At 38.7% G+C, this 20,535-nt stretch overlaps 2 protein-coding genes across 9 annotated transcripts in view; one reads left to right on the top strand and one right to left on the bottom strand.

The window, feature by feature from the left end:
- The window catches only part of MIS18BP1 (MIS18 binding protein 1), a 68,342-nt gene extending 52,980 nt beyond the window's left edge, over nt 1–15,362 (top strand). For all 3 annotated transcript variants that reach the window (XM_032621784.1, XM_032621785.1, XM_032621783.1), the window contains 3 exons: nt 8,870–8,957; nt 13,888–13,942; nt 14,127–15,362. In XM_032621784.1, coding sequence (XP_032477675.1) covers nt 8,870–8,957; nt 13,888–13,942; nt 14,127–14,230 — 247 coding nt within the window. In that variant the 3' untranslated portion in view covers nt 14,231–15,362. The remainder of the gene's footprint in view (nt 1–8,869; nt 8,958–13,887; nt 13,943–14,126) is intronic.
- Nucleotides 15,363–15,896: 534 nt separating this feature from the next.
- FANCM (FA complementation group M) overlaps nt 15,897–20,535 on the bottom strand; it is a 59,017-nt gene continuing 54,378 nt past the window's right edge. For all 6 annotated transcript variants that reach the window (XM_032621776.1, XM_032621781.1, XM_032621777.1 and 3 more), the window contains 2 exons: nt 18,756–19,047; nt 15,897–17,714 (listed from right to left, as the gene is read on the bottom strand). In XM_032621776.1, coding sequence (XP_032477667.1) covers nt 17,576–17,714; nt 18,756–19,047 — 431 coding nt within the window. In that variant the 3' untranslated portion in view covers nt 15,897–17,575. The remainder of the gene's footprint in view (nt 17,715–18,755; nt 19,048–20,535) is intronic.

The raw sequence follows: 20,535 nt of genomic DNA, 5'->3' as shown, positions 1-20,535 counted from the left end.
GAATTCACCTGTGAAGCCATCTGGTCCTGGGCTTTTGTTTGTTGGAAGGTTTTTAATCACAGTTTCAATTTCAGTGCTTGTGATTGGTCTGTTCATATTTTCTATTTCTTCCTGATTCAGTCTTGGCAGGTTGTGCATTTCTAAGAATTTGTCCATTTCTTCCAGATTGTCCATTTTATTGGCATAGAGTTGCTTGTAGTAATCTCTCATGATTTTTTTTATTTCTGCAGTGTCAGTTGTTACTTCTCCTTTTTCATTTCTAATTCTATTGATTTGAGTCTTCTCCCTTTTTTTCTTGATGAGTCTGGCTAGTGGTTTATCTATTTTGTTTATCTTCTCAAAGAACCAGCTTTTAGTTTTATTGATCTTTGCTATTGTTTCCTTCATTTCTTTTTCATTTATTTCTGATCTGATTTTTATGATTTCTTTCCTTCTGCTAGCTTTGGGGTTTTTTTGTTCTTCTTTCTCTAATTGCTTGAGGTGCAAGGTTAGGTTGTTTATTCGAGATGTTTCCTGCTTCTTAAGGTGGGCTTGTATTGCTATAAACTTCCCCCTTAGAACTGCTTTTGCTGCATCCCATAGGTTTTGGGTCGTTGTGTCTCCATTGTCATTTGTTTCTAGGTATTTTTTGATTTCCCTTTTGATTTCTTCAGTGATCACTTCATTATTAAGTAGTGTATTGTTTAGCCTCCATGTGTTTGTATTTTTTAAAGATCTTTTCCTGTAATTGATATCTAGTCTCATGGCGTTGTGGTCGGAAAAGATACTTGATACAATTTCAGTTTTCTTAAATTTACCAAGGCTTGATTTGTGACCCAAGATATGATCTATCCTGGAGAATGTTCCATGAGCACTTGAGAAAAATGTGTATTCTGTTGTTTTTGGATGGAGTGTCCTATAAATATCAATTAAGTCCATCTTGTTTAATGTATCATTTAAAGCTTGTGTTTCCTTATTTATTTTCATTTTGGATGGTCTGTCCATGGGTGAAAGTGGGGTGTTAAAGTCCCCTACTATGAATGTGTTACTGTTGATCTCCCCTTTTATGGTTGTTAGTATTTGCCTTATGTATTGAGGTGCTCCTATGTTGGGTGCATAAATATTTACAATTGTTATATCTTCTTCTTGGATCGATCCCTTGATCATTATGTAGTGTCCTTCTTTGTCCCTTTTAATAGTCCTTATTTTAAAGTCTATTTTGTCTGATATGAGAATTGCTACTCCAGCTTTCTTTTGGTTTCCATTTGCATGGAATATCTTTTTCCATCCCCTTACTTTCAGTCTGTATGTGTCTCTAGTTCTGAAGTGGGTCTCTTGTAGACAGCATATATAAGGGTCTTGTTTTTGTATCCATTCAGCCAATCTGTGTCTTTTGGTGGGAGCATTTAGTCCATTTACATTTAAGGTAATTATCGATATGTATGTTCCTATTTCCATTTTATATATTGTTTTGGGTTCGCTACTATAGGTCATTTCCTTCTCTTGTGTTTCGTGTCTAGAGAAGTTCCTTTAGCATTTGTTGTAAAGCTGGTTTGGTGGTGCTGAACTCTCTCAGCTTTTGCTTGTCTGTAAAGGTTTTAATTTCTCCATCAAATGTGAATGAGATCCTTGCTGGGTAGAGTAGTCTTGGTTGCAGGCTATTCTCCTTCATCACTTTCAGTATGTCCTGCCACTCCCTTCTGGCTTGTAGGGTTTCTGCTGAGAGATCAGCTGTTAACCTTATGGGGATTCCCTTGTGTGTTATTTGTTGTTTTTCCCTTGCTGCTTTTAATATGCTTTCTTTGTATTTAATTTTTGACAGTTTGATTAATATGTGTCTTGGCGTGTTTCTCCTTGTATTTATCCTGTATGGGACCCTCTGTGCTTCCTGGACTTGATTAACTATTTCCTTTCCCATATTAGGGAAGTTTTCAACTATAATCTCTTCAAATATTTTCTCAGTCCCTTTCTTTCTTTCTTCTTCTTCTGGAACCCCTATAATTCGAATGTTGGTGCGTTTCATGTTGTCCCAGAGGTCTCTGAGACTGTCCTCAGTTCTTTTCATTCTTTTTTCTTTATTCTGCTCTGCAGTAGTTATTTCCACTACTTTATCTTCCAGGTCACTTATCCGTTCTTCTGCCTCAGTTATTCTGCTATTGATCCTATCTAGAGTGATTTTAATTTCATTTATTGCATTGTTCATCGTTGCTTGTTTCATCTTTAGTTCTTGTAGGTCCTTGTTAACTGTTTCTTGCATTTTGTCCATTCTACTTCCAAGATTTCGGATCATCCTTACTATCATTATTCTGAATTCTTTTTCAGGTAGATTGCCTATTTCCTCTTCATTTGTTAGGTCTGGTGGGTTTTTATCTTGCTCCTTCATCTGCTGTGTGTTTTTCTGTCTTCTCATTTTGCTTATCTTACTGTGTTTGGGGTCTCCTTTTTGCAGGCTGCACTTTCGTAGTTCCCGTTGTTTTTGATGTCTGTCTCCAGTGGCTAAGGTTGTTTCAGTGGGTTGTGTAGGCTTCCTGGTGGAGGGGACTAGTGCCTGTGTTGTGCTGGATGAGGCTGGATCTTGTCTCTCTAGTGGGCAGGTTCACGTCTGGTGGTGTGTTTTGGGGTGTCTGTGGCCTTATTATGATTTTAGGCAGCCTCTCTGCTAATGGGTGGGGTTGTGTTCCTGTTTTGCTAGTTGTTTGGCATAGGTTGTCCAGCACTGTGGCTTGCTGGTCGTTGAGTGAAGCTGGGTGCTGGTGTTAAGATGGAGGTCTCTGGGATATTTCCACCGTTTAATATTATGTGGAGCTGGGAGGTCTCTTGTTGACCAGTGTCCTGAAGTTGGCTCTCCTACCTCAGAGGCAGAGCCCTGACTCCTGGCTGGAGCACCAAGAGCCTTTCACCCACACAGCTCAGAATAAAAGGGAGAAAAAGTAGGGAGAATTAGTAGAAGTATGAGTAAAGAAAGAAGGAAAGGAGGAAAGGAAGGAAGGAAGAAAGAAGCAAAGAAGGAAAGAAAGGAGGGAGGGAGGGAGGGAGGGAGGAAGGAAGGAAGGAGGGAAAGAAGGAAAAAAGACAGAAAGAAAGATGATACAATAAAAATAAAATAAAGTATAATATAGTTATTGAATTAAAAATATTTAGAAAAAAAAAAAAGGGACGGATAGAACCTTAGGACAAATGTTGGAAGCAAAGCTATACAGAGAAAATCTTACACAGAAGCATACACATACACCTTCACAAAAAGAGGTAAAGGGGGAAAAATCATAAATCCTGCTCCCTGAGACCACCTCCTCAATTTGGGGTGATTCGTTGTCTAAAGGAGGGAAGGAAGGAAGGAAAGAAAGAAAGAACGAAGGTAAAGTATAATAAAGTTATTACAATTAAACTTAATTATTAAGAAAAAGAATTTTTAAAAAAAAGTCATGGACGGATAGAGCCCTAGGACAAATGGTGGAAGCAAGAGTATACAGACAGGATCTCACACAGAAGCATACACGTACACATTCACAAAAAGAGGAAAAGGGAAAAAATCATAGATCTCGCTCCTAAATTCCACCTCTTCAATTTGGGATCATTCCTTGTCTATTCAGGTATTCCACAGATGCAGGGTATATCAAGTTGATTGTGGAGCTTTAATCCGCTGCTTCTGTGGCTGCTGGGAGAGATTTCCCTTTCTCTTCTTTGTTCTCACAGCTCACAGGAGCTCAGCTTTGGATTTGGCCCTGCCTCTGCGTGTAGGTCGCTGGAGGGCGTCTGTTTTTTCGCTCAGACAGGACGGGGTTAAAGGAGCCGCTGATTCGGGGCCTCCGGCTCGCTCAGGCCGGGGGTTGGGGGATGGGGGTAGGAGGGGCACTACGTGCGGGGCGGGCCTGCAGCTGCAGAGGCAGCGTGACGTTGCGGCAGAGGCCGGCGTGATGTTGCACCAGCCTGAGACCCGCCGTGCGTACTCCCGGGGAAGTTGTCCCTGGATCCCGGGAACCTGGCAGTGGCGGGCTGCACAGGCTCCGCGGAAGAGGGGTGTGGAGAGTGATCTGTGCTCGCACACAGGCCCCTTGGTGGCGGCAGCAGCAGCCTTAGCGTCTCCCGCCCGTCTCTGGGGTCCGCGGTTTTAGCCGCGGCTCGCGCCCGTCTCTGGGGTTTGCGCTTTCAGCCGCGGCTCGCGCCCGTCTCGGGGGCTCGCGCCCTCAGCCGCGGCTCGCGCCCGTCTCTGGGGTTCGCGCTTTTAGCCGCGGCTCGCGCCCTTCTCTGGAGTTCCTTTAAGCAGCGCTCTTAAACCCCTCTCCTCGCGCACCAGGAAACAAAGAGGGAAGAAAAAGTCTCTTGCCTCTTCGGCAGGTGCAGGCTTTTCCCCGAACTCCCTCCCGGCTAGTCGTGGTGCACTAACCCCTTCAGGCTATGTTCAAGCCGCCAACCCCAGTCCTCTCCCTGAGCTCCGTCCAAAACCAAAACCCGAGCCTCAGCTCGCAGCCCCGCCCGCCCCGGCGGCTGAGCAGACAAGCCACTCGGGCTGGTGAGTGCCGGTCAGCACCGATCGATCGTCTGTGCAGGAATCTCCCCGCTTTGCCCTCCGCACCCGTCGCTGTGCACTACTCCGCGGTCCCGAAACTCCCCCCTCTGCCTCCCGCAGTCTCCGCCCGCGGAGGGGCTTCCTAGTGTGTGGAAACTTTTCCTCCTTCACAGCTCCCTCCCACTGGTGCAGGTGCCGTCCTTATTCTTTTGTCTCTGTTTTTTCTTTTGCCCTACCCAGTTACGTGGGGAGTTTCTTGCCTTTTGGGAGGTCTGAGGTCTTCTGCCAGCCTTCAGTAGGAGTTCTGTAGGAGTTGTTCCACGTGTGGATGTATTTCTGGTGTATCCGTGGGGAGGAAGGCGATCTCCGCGTCTTACTCTTCCGCCATCTTCAAGGTCCCCCACCACTGCCTATGTGTTACAATTTGTGTAAATCGGGACTGTGTATATACTTGTGATTGCTTTTATGTGATTAAATATAAAACAATTGCTTTTATGTGATTTAAATATATTGCTTTTATGTGATTAAAATCACATAATTACTTTTATGTGATTAAATATCTCTGAAGGGATACATAAGCAACTGAAAACATTGGTGATCCTTAGGGAGAAGAACTAAGATAGCTTGGGACAAATAAGAGGAATACTTTTTTGAATTTCACACGATTTGAATATAAGCATTATTTTTTAATATAAATAAATAAAATTAAGAAAACATATGGGTGGCCAACAGTCATATAACACAGAGAAAAAAATGGAAAATGGTAAAAATGAGGCCTGAAAATAGGCTATTCATTTGGCAATTAAGCAGGCCAGTGCTGATCTTAAGAGCAATTTCCATGGGGTGTGAGAGATAGAAGCCAGATGATCATGACTGAAAAAAATAAAAAAGCACTTAGTACTCTCATGAAGCTTAGTGAAATTTTAATTTGCATTTATTCAGCAAAAACATAATTTTTCCCTAGCAATCCACAAATTTTTTTTTTTTCACAAATTATTTTTAATTTAGTATTTAGTGCAGGTGAAAGTATATTGATCATATAATTTTTTTAATTTTTTAAAATTTATTTTATTAAAGTATAGTTGATTTACAATGTTAATTTCTACTGTACAGCAAAGTGATTCAGTTATACATATATATATTCTTTTTCACATTCTTTTCCATTATGGTTTATCACAGGATATTGAATATAGTTCCCGGTGCTATACAGTAGGACTTTGTTGTTTATCCATTCTATATATAATAGTTTGCATCTGCTAATCCCAAACTCCCAATCCATCTCTCCTGCACCCCCTCTCCCCTTTGGCAACCACAAGTCTGTTTTCTATGTCTGTGAGTCTGTTTCTGTTTGGTAGATAGGTTCATTTGTGTCATATTTTAGTTTCCACATATAAGTGATATCATATGGTATTTGTCTTTCTCTTTCTGACTTAACTCCACTCTGTATGACAGTCTCTAGGTACATCCATATTTCTGCAGATGGCATTATTTCATTCTTTTTCATGGCTGAGTAGTGTTCCATTGTGTATATGTACCATATCTTCATCATTCATCTGTTGATGGACATTTAGGTTACTTCCATGTCTTGGCTATTGTGAATAATACTGCAATGAACACAGGGGTGCATGTTATCTTTTTGAATTATAGTTTTGTCTGGATATATGCCCAGGAGTAGGATTGCTGGATCATATGGCAACTCTATTTTTAGTTTCTTGAGGAACCTCCATACTGTTCTCCATAGTGGCTGCACCAGTTTACATTCCCACCAACAGTGCAAGAGGGTTCCCTTTTCTCCAAACCCTCTTCAGCGTTTATTGTTCGTAGATTTTTTGATGATGGCCATTCTGACTGGTGTGAGGTGATACCTCACTGTAGTTTTGATTTGCATTTCTCTAATAATTAGTGATGTTGAGCATCTTTTCATGTGTTTGTTGGCCATCTATATGTCTTCCTTGGAGAAATGTCTATTTAGGTCTTCTGCCCATTTTTCGATTGGGTTGTTTGTTTTTGTGTGGTTGAGTTGTATGAGCTGTTTGTATATTTTGGAAATTAAGCCCTTGTTGGTCACATCATTTGCAAATATTTTCTCCCAGTCTGTAGGCTGTCTTTTCGTTTTGTTTATGGTTCCCTTTGCTCTACAAAAGCTTGTAAGTTTGATTAAGTCCCATTTATTTATTTTTGGCTTTTATTTCTATTGTTTTGGGAGACTGATCTAAGAAAACATTGGTATCATTTATGTCAATGTTTTTGCCTATGTTCTCTTCTAGTTTTATGGTGTTATGTCTTATATTTAAGAGTTTAAGCCATATCGAGTTTACTTTTGTGTATGGTGTGAGGGTGTGTTCTAACTTCATTGATTTACATGTAGCTGTCCAACTTTCTCAACACCACTTGCTGAAGAGACTTTTTTCCATTGTATATTCTTGCCTCCTTTGTTGAAGATTAATTGACCAGAGGTGTGTGGGTTTATTTCTGGGAAGCATAAAATTTTGGACACAGTTTTTGGTAAGCACTTTGGCCAAATCATTAGCTTTAAAATAGTCATGCCTTTGACCCTTGAATTTTATTTCTGAGGAAATATGAGGTTTGGGCAAGTATGTATGCACATTTGTATGAACAGAGATGTTCACCACAAAACAATACTGAAAATTTGGAAATGACCTAAATGTCCAACAGTAAGGAAAGTCAAGAAATGAGGATTTGTTGGACTTCCCTGGTGGCGCAGTGGTTAAGAATCTGCCTGCCAATGCAGGGGACACGGGTTCGAGCCCTGACCCGGGAAGATCCCACATGCCGTGGAGCAGCTAAGCCTGTGTGCCACAACTACTGAGCCCATGCTCTAGAGCCCGCGAGCCGCAACTACTGAAGCCTGCGCGCCTACAGCCCCTGCTCCGCAACAGGAGAAGCCACCGCAATGAGAAGCCCGTGCACCCCAACAAAAAGTACCCCGCTCACCACAACTAGAGAAAGCCGGCATGCAGCAACGAAGACCCAACGCAGCCAAAAATAAAAAAATAAATTTTAAAAACAAAGAAATTAGGATTTGTCCATATAATAGAATAATATATAACAATTTAAAATGATGCCTTCAGGAATTTTTAATGACATAATGTTCAGTGGACAATTTTTAAAAGCTAAGAAATAAAACTACATACAGTATGATCCCAGTTTACATAACATGTATTCATAAGAGAAAGGAAATTTCTTGACCAAAAATATCACCAGCCATTATCTCTATATTGTAGAATTACACTGATACAGGTTATCACGTTATTTTTTTATATGTATCACTTTTACAATTAAGGAAAATGGCTTTTTTTTCTTACAGAGCATATGGTGAGCTCATTTATACCAAGAATATATTTCCTAAAACTTCTTTATTTTTAAAATATGAGTTTCCTAGACCTCTTCAATCTCTTGACTTCACCAACTCTAGCAGTTAGTTTCCTTCTCATAACAATATTAAGTAACAAAACAGTTTTTTTTATTAATCCCCAAGTCTCTGGTTTGTTCAGGACAACAGACCCATGAGATGCTGATCCTGAACCATTGGCTAGGCTTATTCACCTGCTATGCAGGAGAGTTTGTGGTTCACATTAATATCTTAATATGTCACACATTTACACATTTCTACACGTCATACCTTTAAGGTTGCTCCCAAATAGTCATAAAGGAAAGGATAGTCAATCATATAGGATCTTGAAGCCAAAAGAGAGAATTAGAATTGGTGTTCAGCTGGATTTACTGTCATAAGTAATTGTTGGGGAAATTGAGAACGACATTACATGTGGCTTCAGTTTTCATCTGTAAATTATGAATCAAGCTTATTTGCAAAGAATGAGAAGGGAGAGAGGTAAGGTAAAAAATGAAAAAAAAGTCTTAGTTGGTGTGGGGGATATAAGAAAGATGTAACTATGTAGAAATAAAAGGCTTACGAGCTGAACTGAAGACTAAACACAGTTGGAAGCCATAAATTAATTGAGGGCTTTCGTCACCAGACTTATCCTTAAAATGATCAACTTTTAAGATTCAATCTGGAGAGGGAAGGAAGACATGAATAAGAGAAAGGAGTGAAAGGTATAACAAAAGCGAATCAAGGGACAAGAAGTCTCTGTGAGTTTTAGAAAAGACAGGCAGCAAGATAGAGATTGGAAAGAGCACAAATGGGACAAAAGACAATGGGTAAACCATCATTTCCCAAAACAGTCTTAGATTGAAGCATTTTGTCTATTTCCATTGGTACATGATTGCCTTTTTAAAAATGGAAAAGAAAATGTACTTTTAAAATATTGAAACATTTTAAATTCATTTTGTCAGTTGCTGTTCAACCTGTGGATAAAAGTATGGTAGTTAATGTTGACCTGTTATTTTATATTTAAACAGGGCTGACTGTGATAAATATGTTTTTCGTATGCAAAAAACCCATAAAAGTAAAGGTGGCACTGTCTGGGGCAATATCAAGAAAAAAACAGTAAGTATTTTTATTCACCATTCATTTATTCAACACATACCTATTGAACAACTATAATATATGGCAAATTGTTGTAGTTATAACAGTCCCTGCCTTCAAGTTGCTTACAGCCTAATAATACAAGTAAATTATGAGGCTATGAGTGAGGTAAGTACCTAAGTGCTGTAGGATTATGGATGGCAGCTCATAGACTGAAGCATTTGAGCAAGGTGAGAATTTTCATTTGAGGAGTCTGGCAGGGTTGAAAGAACACATATAGGTTAGAGACATTTCACACAAAACAAAAGCATATCTATTCAATGATTGGGGAATAATCCATACTAATTGAGTTGTGATTGTCATAGAATAAGAAATTTCATTAAATCCTCTGCAGGTTCAAAATGGTTTCAAATTTTTTCAGATTCAGCTACTTGATTTTATGTGTGTGTGTATGTCAATAACAGAAAAAAGTTTAACTCAAAATCTAATTACAGAAAAAATTTTAACTCAAAATTGCCTTACAGTGATCTGTATCCCTTTGAGAAAAGATTAGGAGAATCCTCTTGAATTATTTTTAAATTTTTAATTTCTGATTTTAATCTGAATAATTTATATCCAGATAAAACTATAAGTATTCTGGAAAAGCTAATTCACCTCAAATTTCCTCAAAGTAAATAGCCATTCTTAGAGAATGATAATTTCTGGATGGAGGTAAAATGGGAGACTACCTTATTCCCTGAGGGTATATTCCTTCTGACCAGGTTATGGCCATCTTTCTCCCTCACCCACACTGAAATATTTATATTGCACACCTGCTATAGTTCCTCTCAGAGAGTCTCTAAACTTAACATTAGGATTACCTAATCAGACCTAATCTTTGTAGGCTTTATTTGTCCACAGGAAATGGTAGATACCTCTGGGAACCTTGGTTTAAAATCAGTCTGGAGACTAAATTCTTCAAAAGAAACCTCTACTCCATAATTGAAGGTGTGGGCAGACGCCCTCTCAGTGTTTCTCAGATTTTCTTTTTCCAGTCCACTCCTTACAAGAAAGAAATTTTGGTTTCATTTGTAGCCAGTGAGTATGTGAGGATAGAAAGAACAAAGGATTTAGTATTAAAACTTCTGATTTCAAGGTCTGACTCCATACCAGCTTTATGACAAGGCAAGCTACTTGAGCTTTCTAATCTCATTTTATTCATATGTGGTATGAAGTGGGGATCATGATGATATTGTATCATTTAGGATCTCTGTTGCCTTATTGATTTTCTGTCTCGAAGATATGTCCATTGATGTGAGTGAGGTGTTAAAGTCTCTTACTATTGTATTCCCATCAGTTTCTTTATATCTGTTAGTATTTGTTTTATGTCTCTGGGTGCTTCTATATTGGGTGCATATATATTGACAAGTGTAATATCCTCTTCTTGTATTTATCATTTTATAGTGTCCTTCTTTATCTTTCTTTGTTTTAAAGTCTGTTTTGTCTGATAATGAGTATTGCGGCCTCTGCTTTCTTCTCATTCCCGTTTCCATGAAATATCTTTTTCCATCCCCTCACTTTCAATCTATGTGTGTTCTTTGCCCTAAAGTGGGTCTCTTTGTAGGCAGCATATTGTAAGTTCTTGGTTTTTTATCCGATCTGCCACTCTGTGTCTTTTTATTGGAACATTTAGTGCATTGACATTTAAGGTAATTATTGATAGATATGAATTTATTGCTGTTTAAACCTTGTTTTTCCATTGATTTTATATTTCTTCTTTGTCCCTTTTTCTTTTTCTTTTTGCAGTTTGATGGTTTTCTTTATCCTTGTGTTCTTTTTGGTTTTTGTGCATCTATTGTATGTTTTTGATTTGTGGTTACTCTGTTTTTCAAGTATGTTAACCCCTTCCTATATCTACTTGCTTTAGACTGGTAGTCATATAGGCTCAAACACATTCTAGAAAAAAAAAATGTACATTTTCTTACTCTCCTCCCCAACATTTTTATTATTTTGATGTCTTCTTTTACATCTTCATGTTAATCCTTTTGCTGTTCATTGTGGTTATCATCACTTTCACAGAAATTTTTTGATTTTTTTTTTTTTTCAGTCTGTGTGTCCTGGCTTATTTAATTGATTTACTTTCCAATTGTGATTTTCTCTTTCCTATAGATTCTTGCTTCTTTTCTATTTAGAGAAGACCTTTTAGGATAGGTCTTCCTTTAGGATAGGTGTACTCTTAGTTTTTGCTTGTCTGAGCAATTCTTTATCTCTCCTTCTATTCTAAATGATAATCTTGCTGGGTAGAGTATCCTTGGTTGCAGGAGTTTCCCTTTCAGACTTTATATCCTACCATTCCCTTCTGGCCTGCAGTGTTTATGTAGAGAAATCAGCTGATTGCCTTATGAGGGTTTCCTTATAATTAAATCCTTGTTTTTCTCTTGCTGCCTTTAGAATCCTCTAACTTTTGCCATTTTAATTGTCTTGGTGTAGGTCTGTTTGGGTTCATCTTGTTTGGGACCCTCTGTGCTTCCTGTACCTGGATATCTGTTTCCTTCTTTAAGTTTGGGAAGTTTTCCACCATAATTTCTTCAGATACATTTCAATCCCCTTTTTTCTTTCTTCTCCTTCTGGGATCCCTATTATGTGTAGATTGGCATGCTTTATATTATCCCATAGGTCTCTTCTGTTGGTTTCATTTTTCTTTTCATTTGGCTCTCTGCTGTTCTAATTGGGTGATTTCTCTTATTCTTTCAGATCACTTCTTTGTTCCTCTGTATTATTCATTCTGTTATTCATTGCCTTTAGCTCAGCTTTCATCTCGGCAAATAAGTTTTGCAATTCTTAGTTCCTCTTTATAGTTTCTAGTTTCTTTTTACAGTAATCTTCATTTCTATCAATAGCCCTTAATTCCTTCAGTATTTTCATTATTTCCTTTCTGAACTCAGTGTCTATTAGACTGAAGAGGTCTGTTTTGTTCTTTCAGGAGAATTCTCTTGATCTTTTAATTGGGAGTGGTTCCACTACTTCTTCATTTTACTTTTATTTCTCTGACTCTGTGAGCTTAGGAGAAATAATTATTTACTGTGGCCTTGAAGGGCTGTTTTTATGTGGGAGCATCCCTTTGTAGCCTGCATAAGTCTAATATTTTTGGTGCATGGGCTGTTTCTAGTAGGGATGCCTGCTGCATTTTCCTTCAGTGTGTGCTGGCCGGGGTCCCTTTCATAGGGGGTATGACTCGTGTGGTGACTAGAGCCTGCACTGGATATTGAGCAGGGTCTCTTCTTTGCTCTCTGGTTGTCACAGCCCTGTTGGGGGCAGCATCTGCTCCCCAGTTGTTGGAATAGAAGCCCCTAGATCCGTTTCTGAGCTGCAGTGTGAGGTAGGTGAAACTGGAGCTCTCCCACTGAGAGAAGAGCCACTGAATATTCCATTGCTCGAGCTGTCCACTGGGGGGTACGCTCTGTGTGTCACCTGTGCAAGCCCACAAAGTACACTGTCACTGGCACTGCCCTTGGCCCCGCCTCCACCGTGGGAATGCAGGTAGTCGGCTGTGGTGTCCCTCAGACACTGTGTTCACAAAGCTGCCAGCGCAGATCCACTAAAGTTAGGTACCAGGACCACAACAGTCACATACCTGGACCCACCATGGGAGCTATGGAAGCAGCCCAGACCCCAGCCCTGCCTCTGCGTGCAGTCACACACAAAGCCTACAGCTGCGAGGCTAGTCCCATCCCAGCCACAGGAGCACCCATTGTCCTGCTCCCAGAGCCCAAGAAAGAGGATGCTATGGCAGGCCCCGCCCCTCTCTTCCTTCATGCACCCCACCCCTTAGCAACAGTGATTGGCTTCTGTGGCGGCCTGGGCTTCTTCCACATACACCCTCGGTTGAGGCCCTATAACTACTCTCCAGCCCCTTCAGGCTGTCTCCGTTTAGCCAACCCCAGTACTCTCCCCGTGTCCTCTGAAGCCCAAGTTTCAGCACCCAGTCATCCCATTGTTCCCTCCCCCCACCACACACACACACACACACACGCACACACGCACACACGCACACACACACGCGTGCGACCATCTCAGGCTGGGGATTGCAGTGAGGTAGCACAGATCCTCTGTGCTAGTCTCTGTCTGTTCTGCCTGCCACCAGCTGGCTTCTGTGCTCTCCCTTTCTGTCCCAGCTGATCTTCCCACCAGTTAAGAGGTTCCCCAGGGTGCGGGAACGTTTCCCCTTTTCCAGCTCCCTCCCAGTGCCACAGGTCTCATCCCAATTCCTTTATTTTTTCTTTCATCCTACTGGGTTATATGGAGATATTTCTTGCACTTCTGGGTGTCTGATATCTTTTGTCAGTGTTCAGTAAGCTATCCTGAGAAAATGTTCCCCATGTAGATGTATTTTTGATATATTTGTGGGAAGAGGTGAGTTTCATGTCCTTCCATTCTCCCATCTTGGTTCCTCCTTTTGATCATGATGATACTGGTTTATCTCATTGAATGATTTTTGAGGGCTAAATGTTGTAATAGTGTTTTGACTCATTTCACAGGAAAAAATACATTTCCATGGCAATCTATGAACACGAGTTTGTATATCTAAAGTTTCTTTCAATAATACTTATCCTTAGTACAGTGGGTATACTCTGTCATATTTTCTTTTCTGGTCTATTCATTTTCATTTTTTAAAGATAGCCATGGCCAGTAGTTTAAAAAGCACTGATGTATATATAAACATGCATTATATACTTAAAACTTGCCATATAAATTATTATTTTAGCCAAGAATTTAAAGTACAGAGAATTCAAATTTTGCTAGTGTAATGGAATAAGTACTCAGTAGATTTTGGCAACTTTCAGAGGCTATCCTTTAATCACTGTAGCATTAGTTTGTAATGTTTTATTGGGATAAATCATGCTGAATTTTGTCTACATGTGAAGCAGGCTTCAGAGGAGGCATCACTTAGCTAATACGAACTCTCTTGTAGATTGAAAGTGATTTTTCAACTCCACCATCAAGAAGAAAAACCCCATTTAAAAAAGGTAATATACTTACATCTTTCTTTTGTAGCTCTGTCCTATTATAGGGTAGTCTCTTTATTAACATAGTATTAAAATTAATTGCTCACAAGTGGGCAGATCTACCAGTTGGTTTCCTGTTATTTTCAATTTCATTGAAATTGTTTTTAGAAATATATTAATCTTTTTATTAAACTTCTCTTTACAGAATTAGCAGAAAACTCTGGTATTGGAAAACTTTTCACTAATGCTATGGAGTCTTTAGAGGAAGAAGAGAAAGATTCTTATTTTTCGAACTCTGATTCTGCATAGTAAAAATGAGAATACTTCCAGGATGTTTATCAAGAAGCAGATAGTGTATCTGTATCTTCATTTGAAGGATGTTTTTTTTTTTTATAATGTAGCTTCATATGAAATTGCAGACTCTTTTTCATAGGTTTCATGTGTTATATATAGATGTCTCTCATAAGCATCTTAGTCTGTTTACTTTAAGAAAATCATGTTCCATACAGATTTTTTTAGAAGCATTCAAGAAAATGTTGCTATCCTTAAGGGGAGAGGTGGGGGAGAATTAAAAAATAGATTGTATTGGTAGCTACTGAGTTCATGAAAACTTTAGGTTACCAGTTGTCACCACTTGGTATAAAAGCCAGAGTTGATCTAATGTTTCAGTTATCAGTACATGTTGTTTAAACCATTTGACAAGCTTTCTCCTGATGGTTTTTCTTAAAACTTGTGATTGGCACATTCATGAAACCTATGTAAATTTAATTTATTGCTTTTTCAGTATTTTTATTAGGTAGAATAAGAGAACAGATTTTGTTGTATTCTTAAGCAGACATGGTGTAAATTTGGTCTCAATATTTAAAAGACTGGATTAGACAAACATTCAGGTTATAGCTCTTTTACTGTAAGGAGTCAAGTTACTATGTCATGTCATAGTAAACACTGTTTTCCTTTCAGACAGCTTCTTTAGAAATAAACTTCTTTTAGCATATTATGCCATTATGCTTTAAAATTTGACATAGGGCTTCCCTGGTGGCGCGGTGGTTGAGAATCTGCCTGCTAATGCAGGGGACACGGGTTCGAGCCTTGGTCTGGGAGGATCCCACATGCCGCGGAACGACTGGGCGCATGAGCCACAGGCACTGAGCCTGCGTGTCTGGAGCCTGTGCTCCGCAGCAGGGGATGCCGCGATAGTGAGAGGCCCGCGCACTGTGATAAAGAGTGGCCCCCACTTGCCACAAACTAGAGAAAGCCCTCGCACAGAAACGAAGACCCAACACAGCAAAAATAAATTAATTAATTAATAAACTCGTACTCCCAACATCTTCTTTTAAAAAAAAATTTGACAGAATTTTTTTCCCTCTGGTTATAGTACGCATTTACCCACTCTTTCTCTCCAGGTAGGTTGTTCAAATAAAGTAAATTTGCTTTTATAATATTCATGTTTTGGTTGGTTTTTCCAATTACTGGCTCATAGAAAAAATGCATTTTGTTTGTTAATGGTTCAGTTCATTTCCTTGAAAAATACCAGAACTGTTAGAAAAAGTATACTTTCTTGTTTCTTAAGAATTTAGTCAGTAATAATCAGCAGCTAAAGAACTACAGGATTTGTAGAAACACAAGATTTAAGAAGAATAGTGCAAGCAAACAGATCACTCTCCTTTAAACTACCATGACAGTTTCTGCCACAGAGATTTTTGATAGATGAAGGATGAAACAAATGAAAGGGTTATTTTAGAGTAGCTCTAAAAAATTCTGTTGTAGAACTCTTAAGTTGCCAATATTTGGTGTAATACCATGCTGCTTGATGTTAGTGGATAGTGTTTTAAGAATTAGAAGGTATTCACAACATTGTAAATCAACTATACTCCAATAAAATTTTTTTTTAAAATTAGAAGGTAGTTAAATTCTGTAATACGAAACAAAGATAATTTTTGAAATAGCATATACTTGACACAAACCACAACGTACCCCCACTCCCCATATTCCATATGTCCTATCAAAACTATTGTATCCCACCTTCCAGGTACCTGGTTATTCCCGTTTCTTTCCATTCGGTCATTAGATAAACTAGTAAGGTTTAAGGTAACCTCCAAAGGAGACTTAAAAGTGGAAAAGAAAGACTTGAAGGGCTCAAAGACAGTAAGACGGATCAATAAACTATAGGGTTCATAGTTAAGTGCAACCTGTGAAGAGTATAGAAAGAGGCCGTTGCAGCTTAAATATGGATAGAGGTCTCTATACAGCAAGCATAAATAAATGAAATCCTCTAGGTTATGTCCCTCAAACCATATCAATTTATGAAATATTTTGTCTGTTGGGTGAACACACAGAATCTGAAGACATTGGTGTCTGCATGAGATGTGCTGCAAGGAGGTCATCAGTCCAGGGCAATGTGAGGTTGTTGAGGGACTGCATGCTTCTGGTGTGCAGCCAGGGCACAGAGCACCAGATGTCCCTACCCAATGCACCACTGATACCATGTAACAGGAGTGAGTAGCAGCAAAAAAAACACACTGGAACCAGAAAAAGAAGTCCCTTTCCTCCTTCTACTTGACAAAGCTTAAATCATGCTCACTAGGGAGAAATGCTCAAAAAGTCCAGTCCATTATAATGGAGTGAGATACTGAAGGATGAATTTGAACCTGAGAGAGAACAAATTGAGAACTGCACGTGAGCCAATAATTTATAGAACTTCTTTTCTTTCTGGCTTTGACAGAATTATTAAACAGCAGAAATAAGAGGTTAACTGCTTTAGTAGAATTCAGAATTTATACTATCCCAAAGGAGCTAAGTTCACGATCAGAGCAACTTTTTTAGTGAAAAAACTATCTAGTTCCTGGGTTCTTGTTCTAGATTTCCCAGTCTAAACTTGAGTAAGTCACTTGTTTCTGGGCCTCACGTTTATCATCTGATAAGAAAGGAACAAGAAAAGCAATTTGAATTAGATCAGCTTTGAAGTCCATGCCAAGTCTAAGTGAAACCCTCTGCTGTGAGGTTGGTTCAACTACCCAACAATTAGTAGCATAACAGACACAGTGTTATGGGTCACGATGAAAGTCCACATTCCATAGCTCATCTACACTGAAATTTTCCAACTCCAAGATATCACTTCTTTGAATATGGTACTTCAACCAAAAAAAGTAGTATAGATCAGAGTTCATACTACTAGGATTAGACTGTTAACTAGGATTCAGTTAAATTTTCTACTTTCCTAGTTACTGGGGCATTATCTCACAATACACCTACCACCCACATCTATTCAATATAGTTGATATATGAGAAAAATTGTTTATGACCATTAAGCTGGCAGCAGACACATCAACCTATAATGCTAACAAATGACAATGATAGCACTATAATCTTTGAGAAAATTCTAAAATATATCTTTCACTCTAGCTTTTACTTAATAGTACCTTCAATAAGCTTTTCGTTCAATAAAGTTTTATTATCTAAACAAAATGATTATTAAACATGAGATTTTTTTAAATCATTTATATCTTCTATATAAATAAAAATGTACACAGTGTAAAATAACAGATATGGACATATTAATATATTTTAAACTGATAATCACAAACCACAGCAATGATTATTGAAGTGCATTTAGTATTGTGAGGGTTCTTTGATAACCCACCCTGAGCAGTCTGATCATGCATCAGATTTAAAACTACCTTTGTTAAGATCATTTGGCAACATTTGCATGTCAAACATGTAGTGAATATATCTATAGATCTCCTCAGCTTTTTGATGAGTTACTTGTGCATACATGGAGATTTCCTGAGGTGAGCTGAAAAATAAACAAAAACATTATACTAAAACTTCTGACTTATAAAATTCAATATTCTTGCTTAAAGAATACCAAACATAAAATCCTTTAAGAAAATCATTTTTTCCCAAGTTTTCTACATTCAGTTGATTATGTCTTAGCATTAGTTTAAATAAAACAAAAGCCTATTCCCTATATTTAAAATCATTTATAATAATAATTTCAACATCTTATTTGAGCCTTTAGTTTAACCTATTTTCTAAAGCCTTCGTTTGATTTTCAAGCAATAAAATCATTAGAGCCTACTAAAATTTTCAACTTGAACATTTTTCTAGTTACAGAACTAACCAGCCCAGAAATGTGAGACTGCAAGATCAAATTAAGTGCTGTCTGTCTCCCCACAGGGCTCTAAGCTACTCAAAGACAATGCCTATGTTTTTTTTTTTTCCTTCCATTAATGTCCTCAGCTTAATGCAGTGACTGATACATGTTGACAAGCAAAGTCTTTACTGAAAGAATCTAACAGGCACTATACCTCTTTATTTTTAAAAATATTAAAATTCCTATGGGGGCTTCCCTGGTGGTGCAGTGGTTGAGAGTCCACCTGCCGATGCAGGGGACACGGGTTCGTGCCCCAGTCCGAGAAGATCCCACATGCCGCGGAGCAACTAAGCCCGTGTGCCACGACTACTGAGCCTGCGCGTCCTGCTCCGCAACGGGAGAGGCCACACCAGTGAGAGGCCCGCGTACCGCAAAAAAAGAAAAAAAAAAATTCCTATGAAATGCCTTCAAGGATGATTTTAAAGTAACCATTTAAAAATATTAAATCAGGGACTTCCCTGGTGGTGCAGTGAATAGGACTCTGCTCCCAATGCAGGGGACCCGGGTTCGATCCCTGGTCAGGGAACTAGATCCCACATGCATGCCACAACTAAGAATTCACATGCCACAACTAAGGAGCCCACATGCTGCAACTAAGGAGCCCGTGTGCTGCAACTAAGGAGCCCAGCTACCATAACTAAGACCCTGCGCAACCAAATAAATAAATATTAAAACACATACCTATTTGTCATCTTTTTCACAGATGAAAACTGGTGACACATATTCAGTGCAGCTATATAAGTTATATTGGGAATACTGAGATAAAATTGAAGTGCCTCACATTTATTACTGTTCACCACTGTTGAAACATGAATACCAACATTCTTTCTTTGTTCCACTAAAGACAATTCCTTTAGCAAATCTGCAGTTTCTTCTTGGCAGGAACTGAAAAGAATTCGGATTCCAGCACCAGTTAAGGTAGTCAGCAGGCTGTCATAGCTCTTTGTTCTCCTAAACATCCTGGATGTGTCTCCTAAATATTTTACATTTAGGAAAATGCAAACCTTAGTAAGTTACATTAAGTAGGACCATTAATACTATATATTATTAAAATCCCAAGATCTACATCATTAAGCAAACTAGTGCCACATTATGCTAATGAGAAACCCTACCGCTGAAAATTTCAAGTGATCCTCAAATAGAAAATAAGGAGAACGGTCTTTATGAGTGTCTTAAATTGGAATCTACAGAAGAAGGTGAGTAGGCAGGGGAGAGTTTATATTCCTAGATAATTTATTCCTAAAGGCCAAGACCATATTACTTATCTCTAAAATTCATAACGGTAGCATTGCCAAAGGGTTCATTAAGTATTACTTCTAACTGATATAAAATTATGTATTTATTCCAAGAGTACCTCAATACCCTGCATACCCATTATAACTTTAACTCCTGCCTATTAATTTACTTTCCTACTTTTCCCATTCATTTTCTTTCCATGTTCCACCTACATCCTTTTTTTGGCATTCTTCCTTAAGCCAAAAAAAAGATGTTTTTCCATAACTTTTGCCATATTACTTTCCTTTTTATTCCAAATCTATTTCCTTTATAAAGGATATGTTAGTAAAGAGTAACATAGAATTTTAACGCTAGAAAGACCCAAAAGATCACTTAATCTAAAGCCCTCACTTGTCAAATTAAAAAAGAAAAAAAAATTTGGGTTACTGAAAGACAGAATGACTTATCCAAGGTCACATGGTTCAGTAGTGACAGTGGCGATGAAAAGTACGTTGCTCAAATTGAACCAGTGTTTTATGTAAACTACATTATTTTCTTTTACATAATGATTGTATAATCCTTGAATTCTTCCATAGCGGCTTTCAGCTGCATGATTTCACTTAATCCTCATAACACCCCGGGATGAGTAGGAAAAGTATATTATTAACTCCTCAGAGGGGGTGATTTGTCAATGCAGTATCACATAGCTATAGAGACACCAGAACTCAGTGCATCTTCTGATCCCATATCCTATGATCTTTTCACTATTCTCAGGGGCTCCCCATTACAATTAAACATTACCCATAAAAATGCCCTAACTGAAGCTCCAAGCCTGCATTTTTTAGTATATCCTAAGCATCCATTTTAGTGACCCATTGAGAACTCAACATATTCAAAGTTAAACCTCTCTTTGTCCCTCAAATCTGCTGTTTCTCTGATATTCATAATTTCAATGAACAGCACCACTACCTAACTGCCCAGTAATCAAGAGATTGTTCAGCTCAATAGTAAGTCTTGATTGCTCCCACTTACTCCTGCTACCTCCTGATTTCACTTCCCTCCTGATTCCTCCTTTCCCCCACTGCTGCCTTATTTAGGGCCCCTCACCCTTTCTGGGGCTCCCAGAAAAAGACTTATGATTGGTTCACTTGCCTTCAATTTCTCACCCTTCGATTCTCACAAGCTGCATTTAAACACAATGACTAATGAAAAACATTATGGCACTATGTAAATATGAGATGACATT

This window comes from Phocoena sinus, chromosome 2 (genome assembly GCF_008692025.1).
Source record: "Phocoena sinus isolate mPhoSin1 chromosome 2, mPhoSin1.pri, whole genome shotgun sequence".
Classification (NCBI taxonomy): Eukaryota; Metazoa; Chordata; class Mammalia; order Artiodactyla; family Phocoenidae; genus Phocoena; species Phocoena sinus.
The sequence above is the reverse complement of the archived record's forward strand: the minus strand, read 5'-3'. Positions and strand labels throughout refer to the sequence as shown.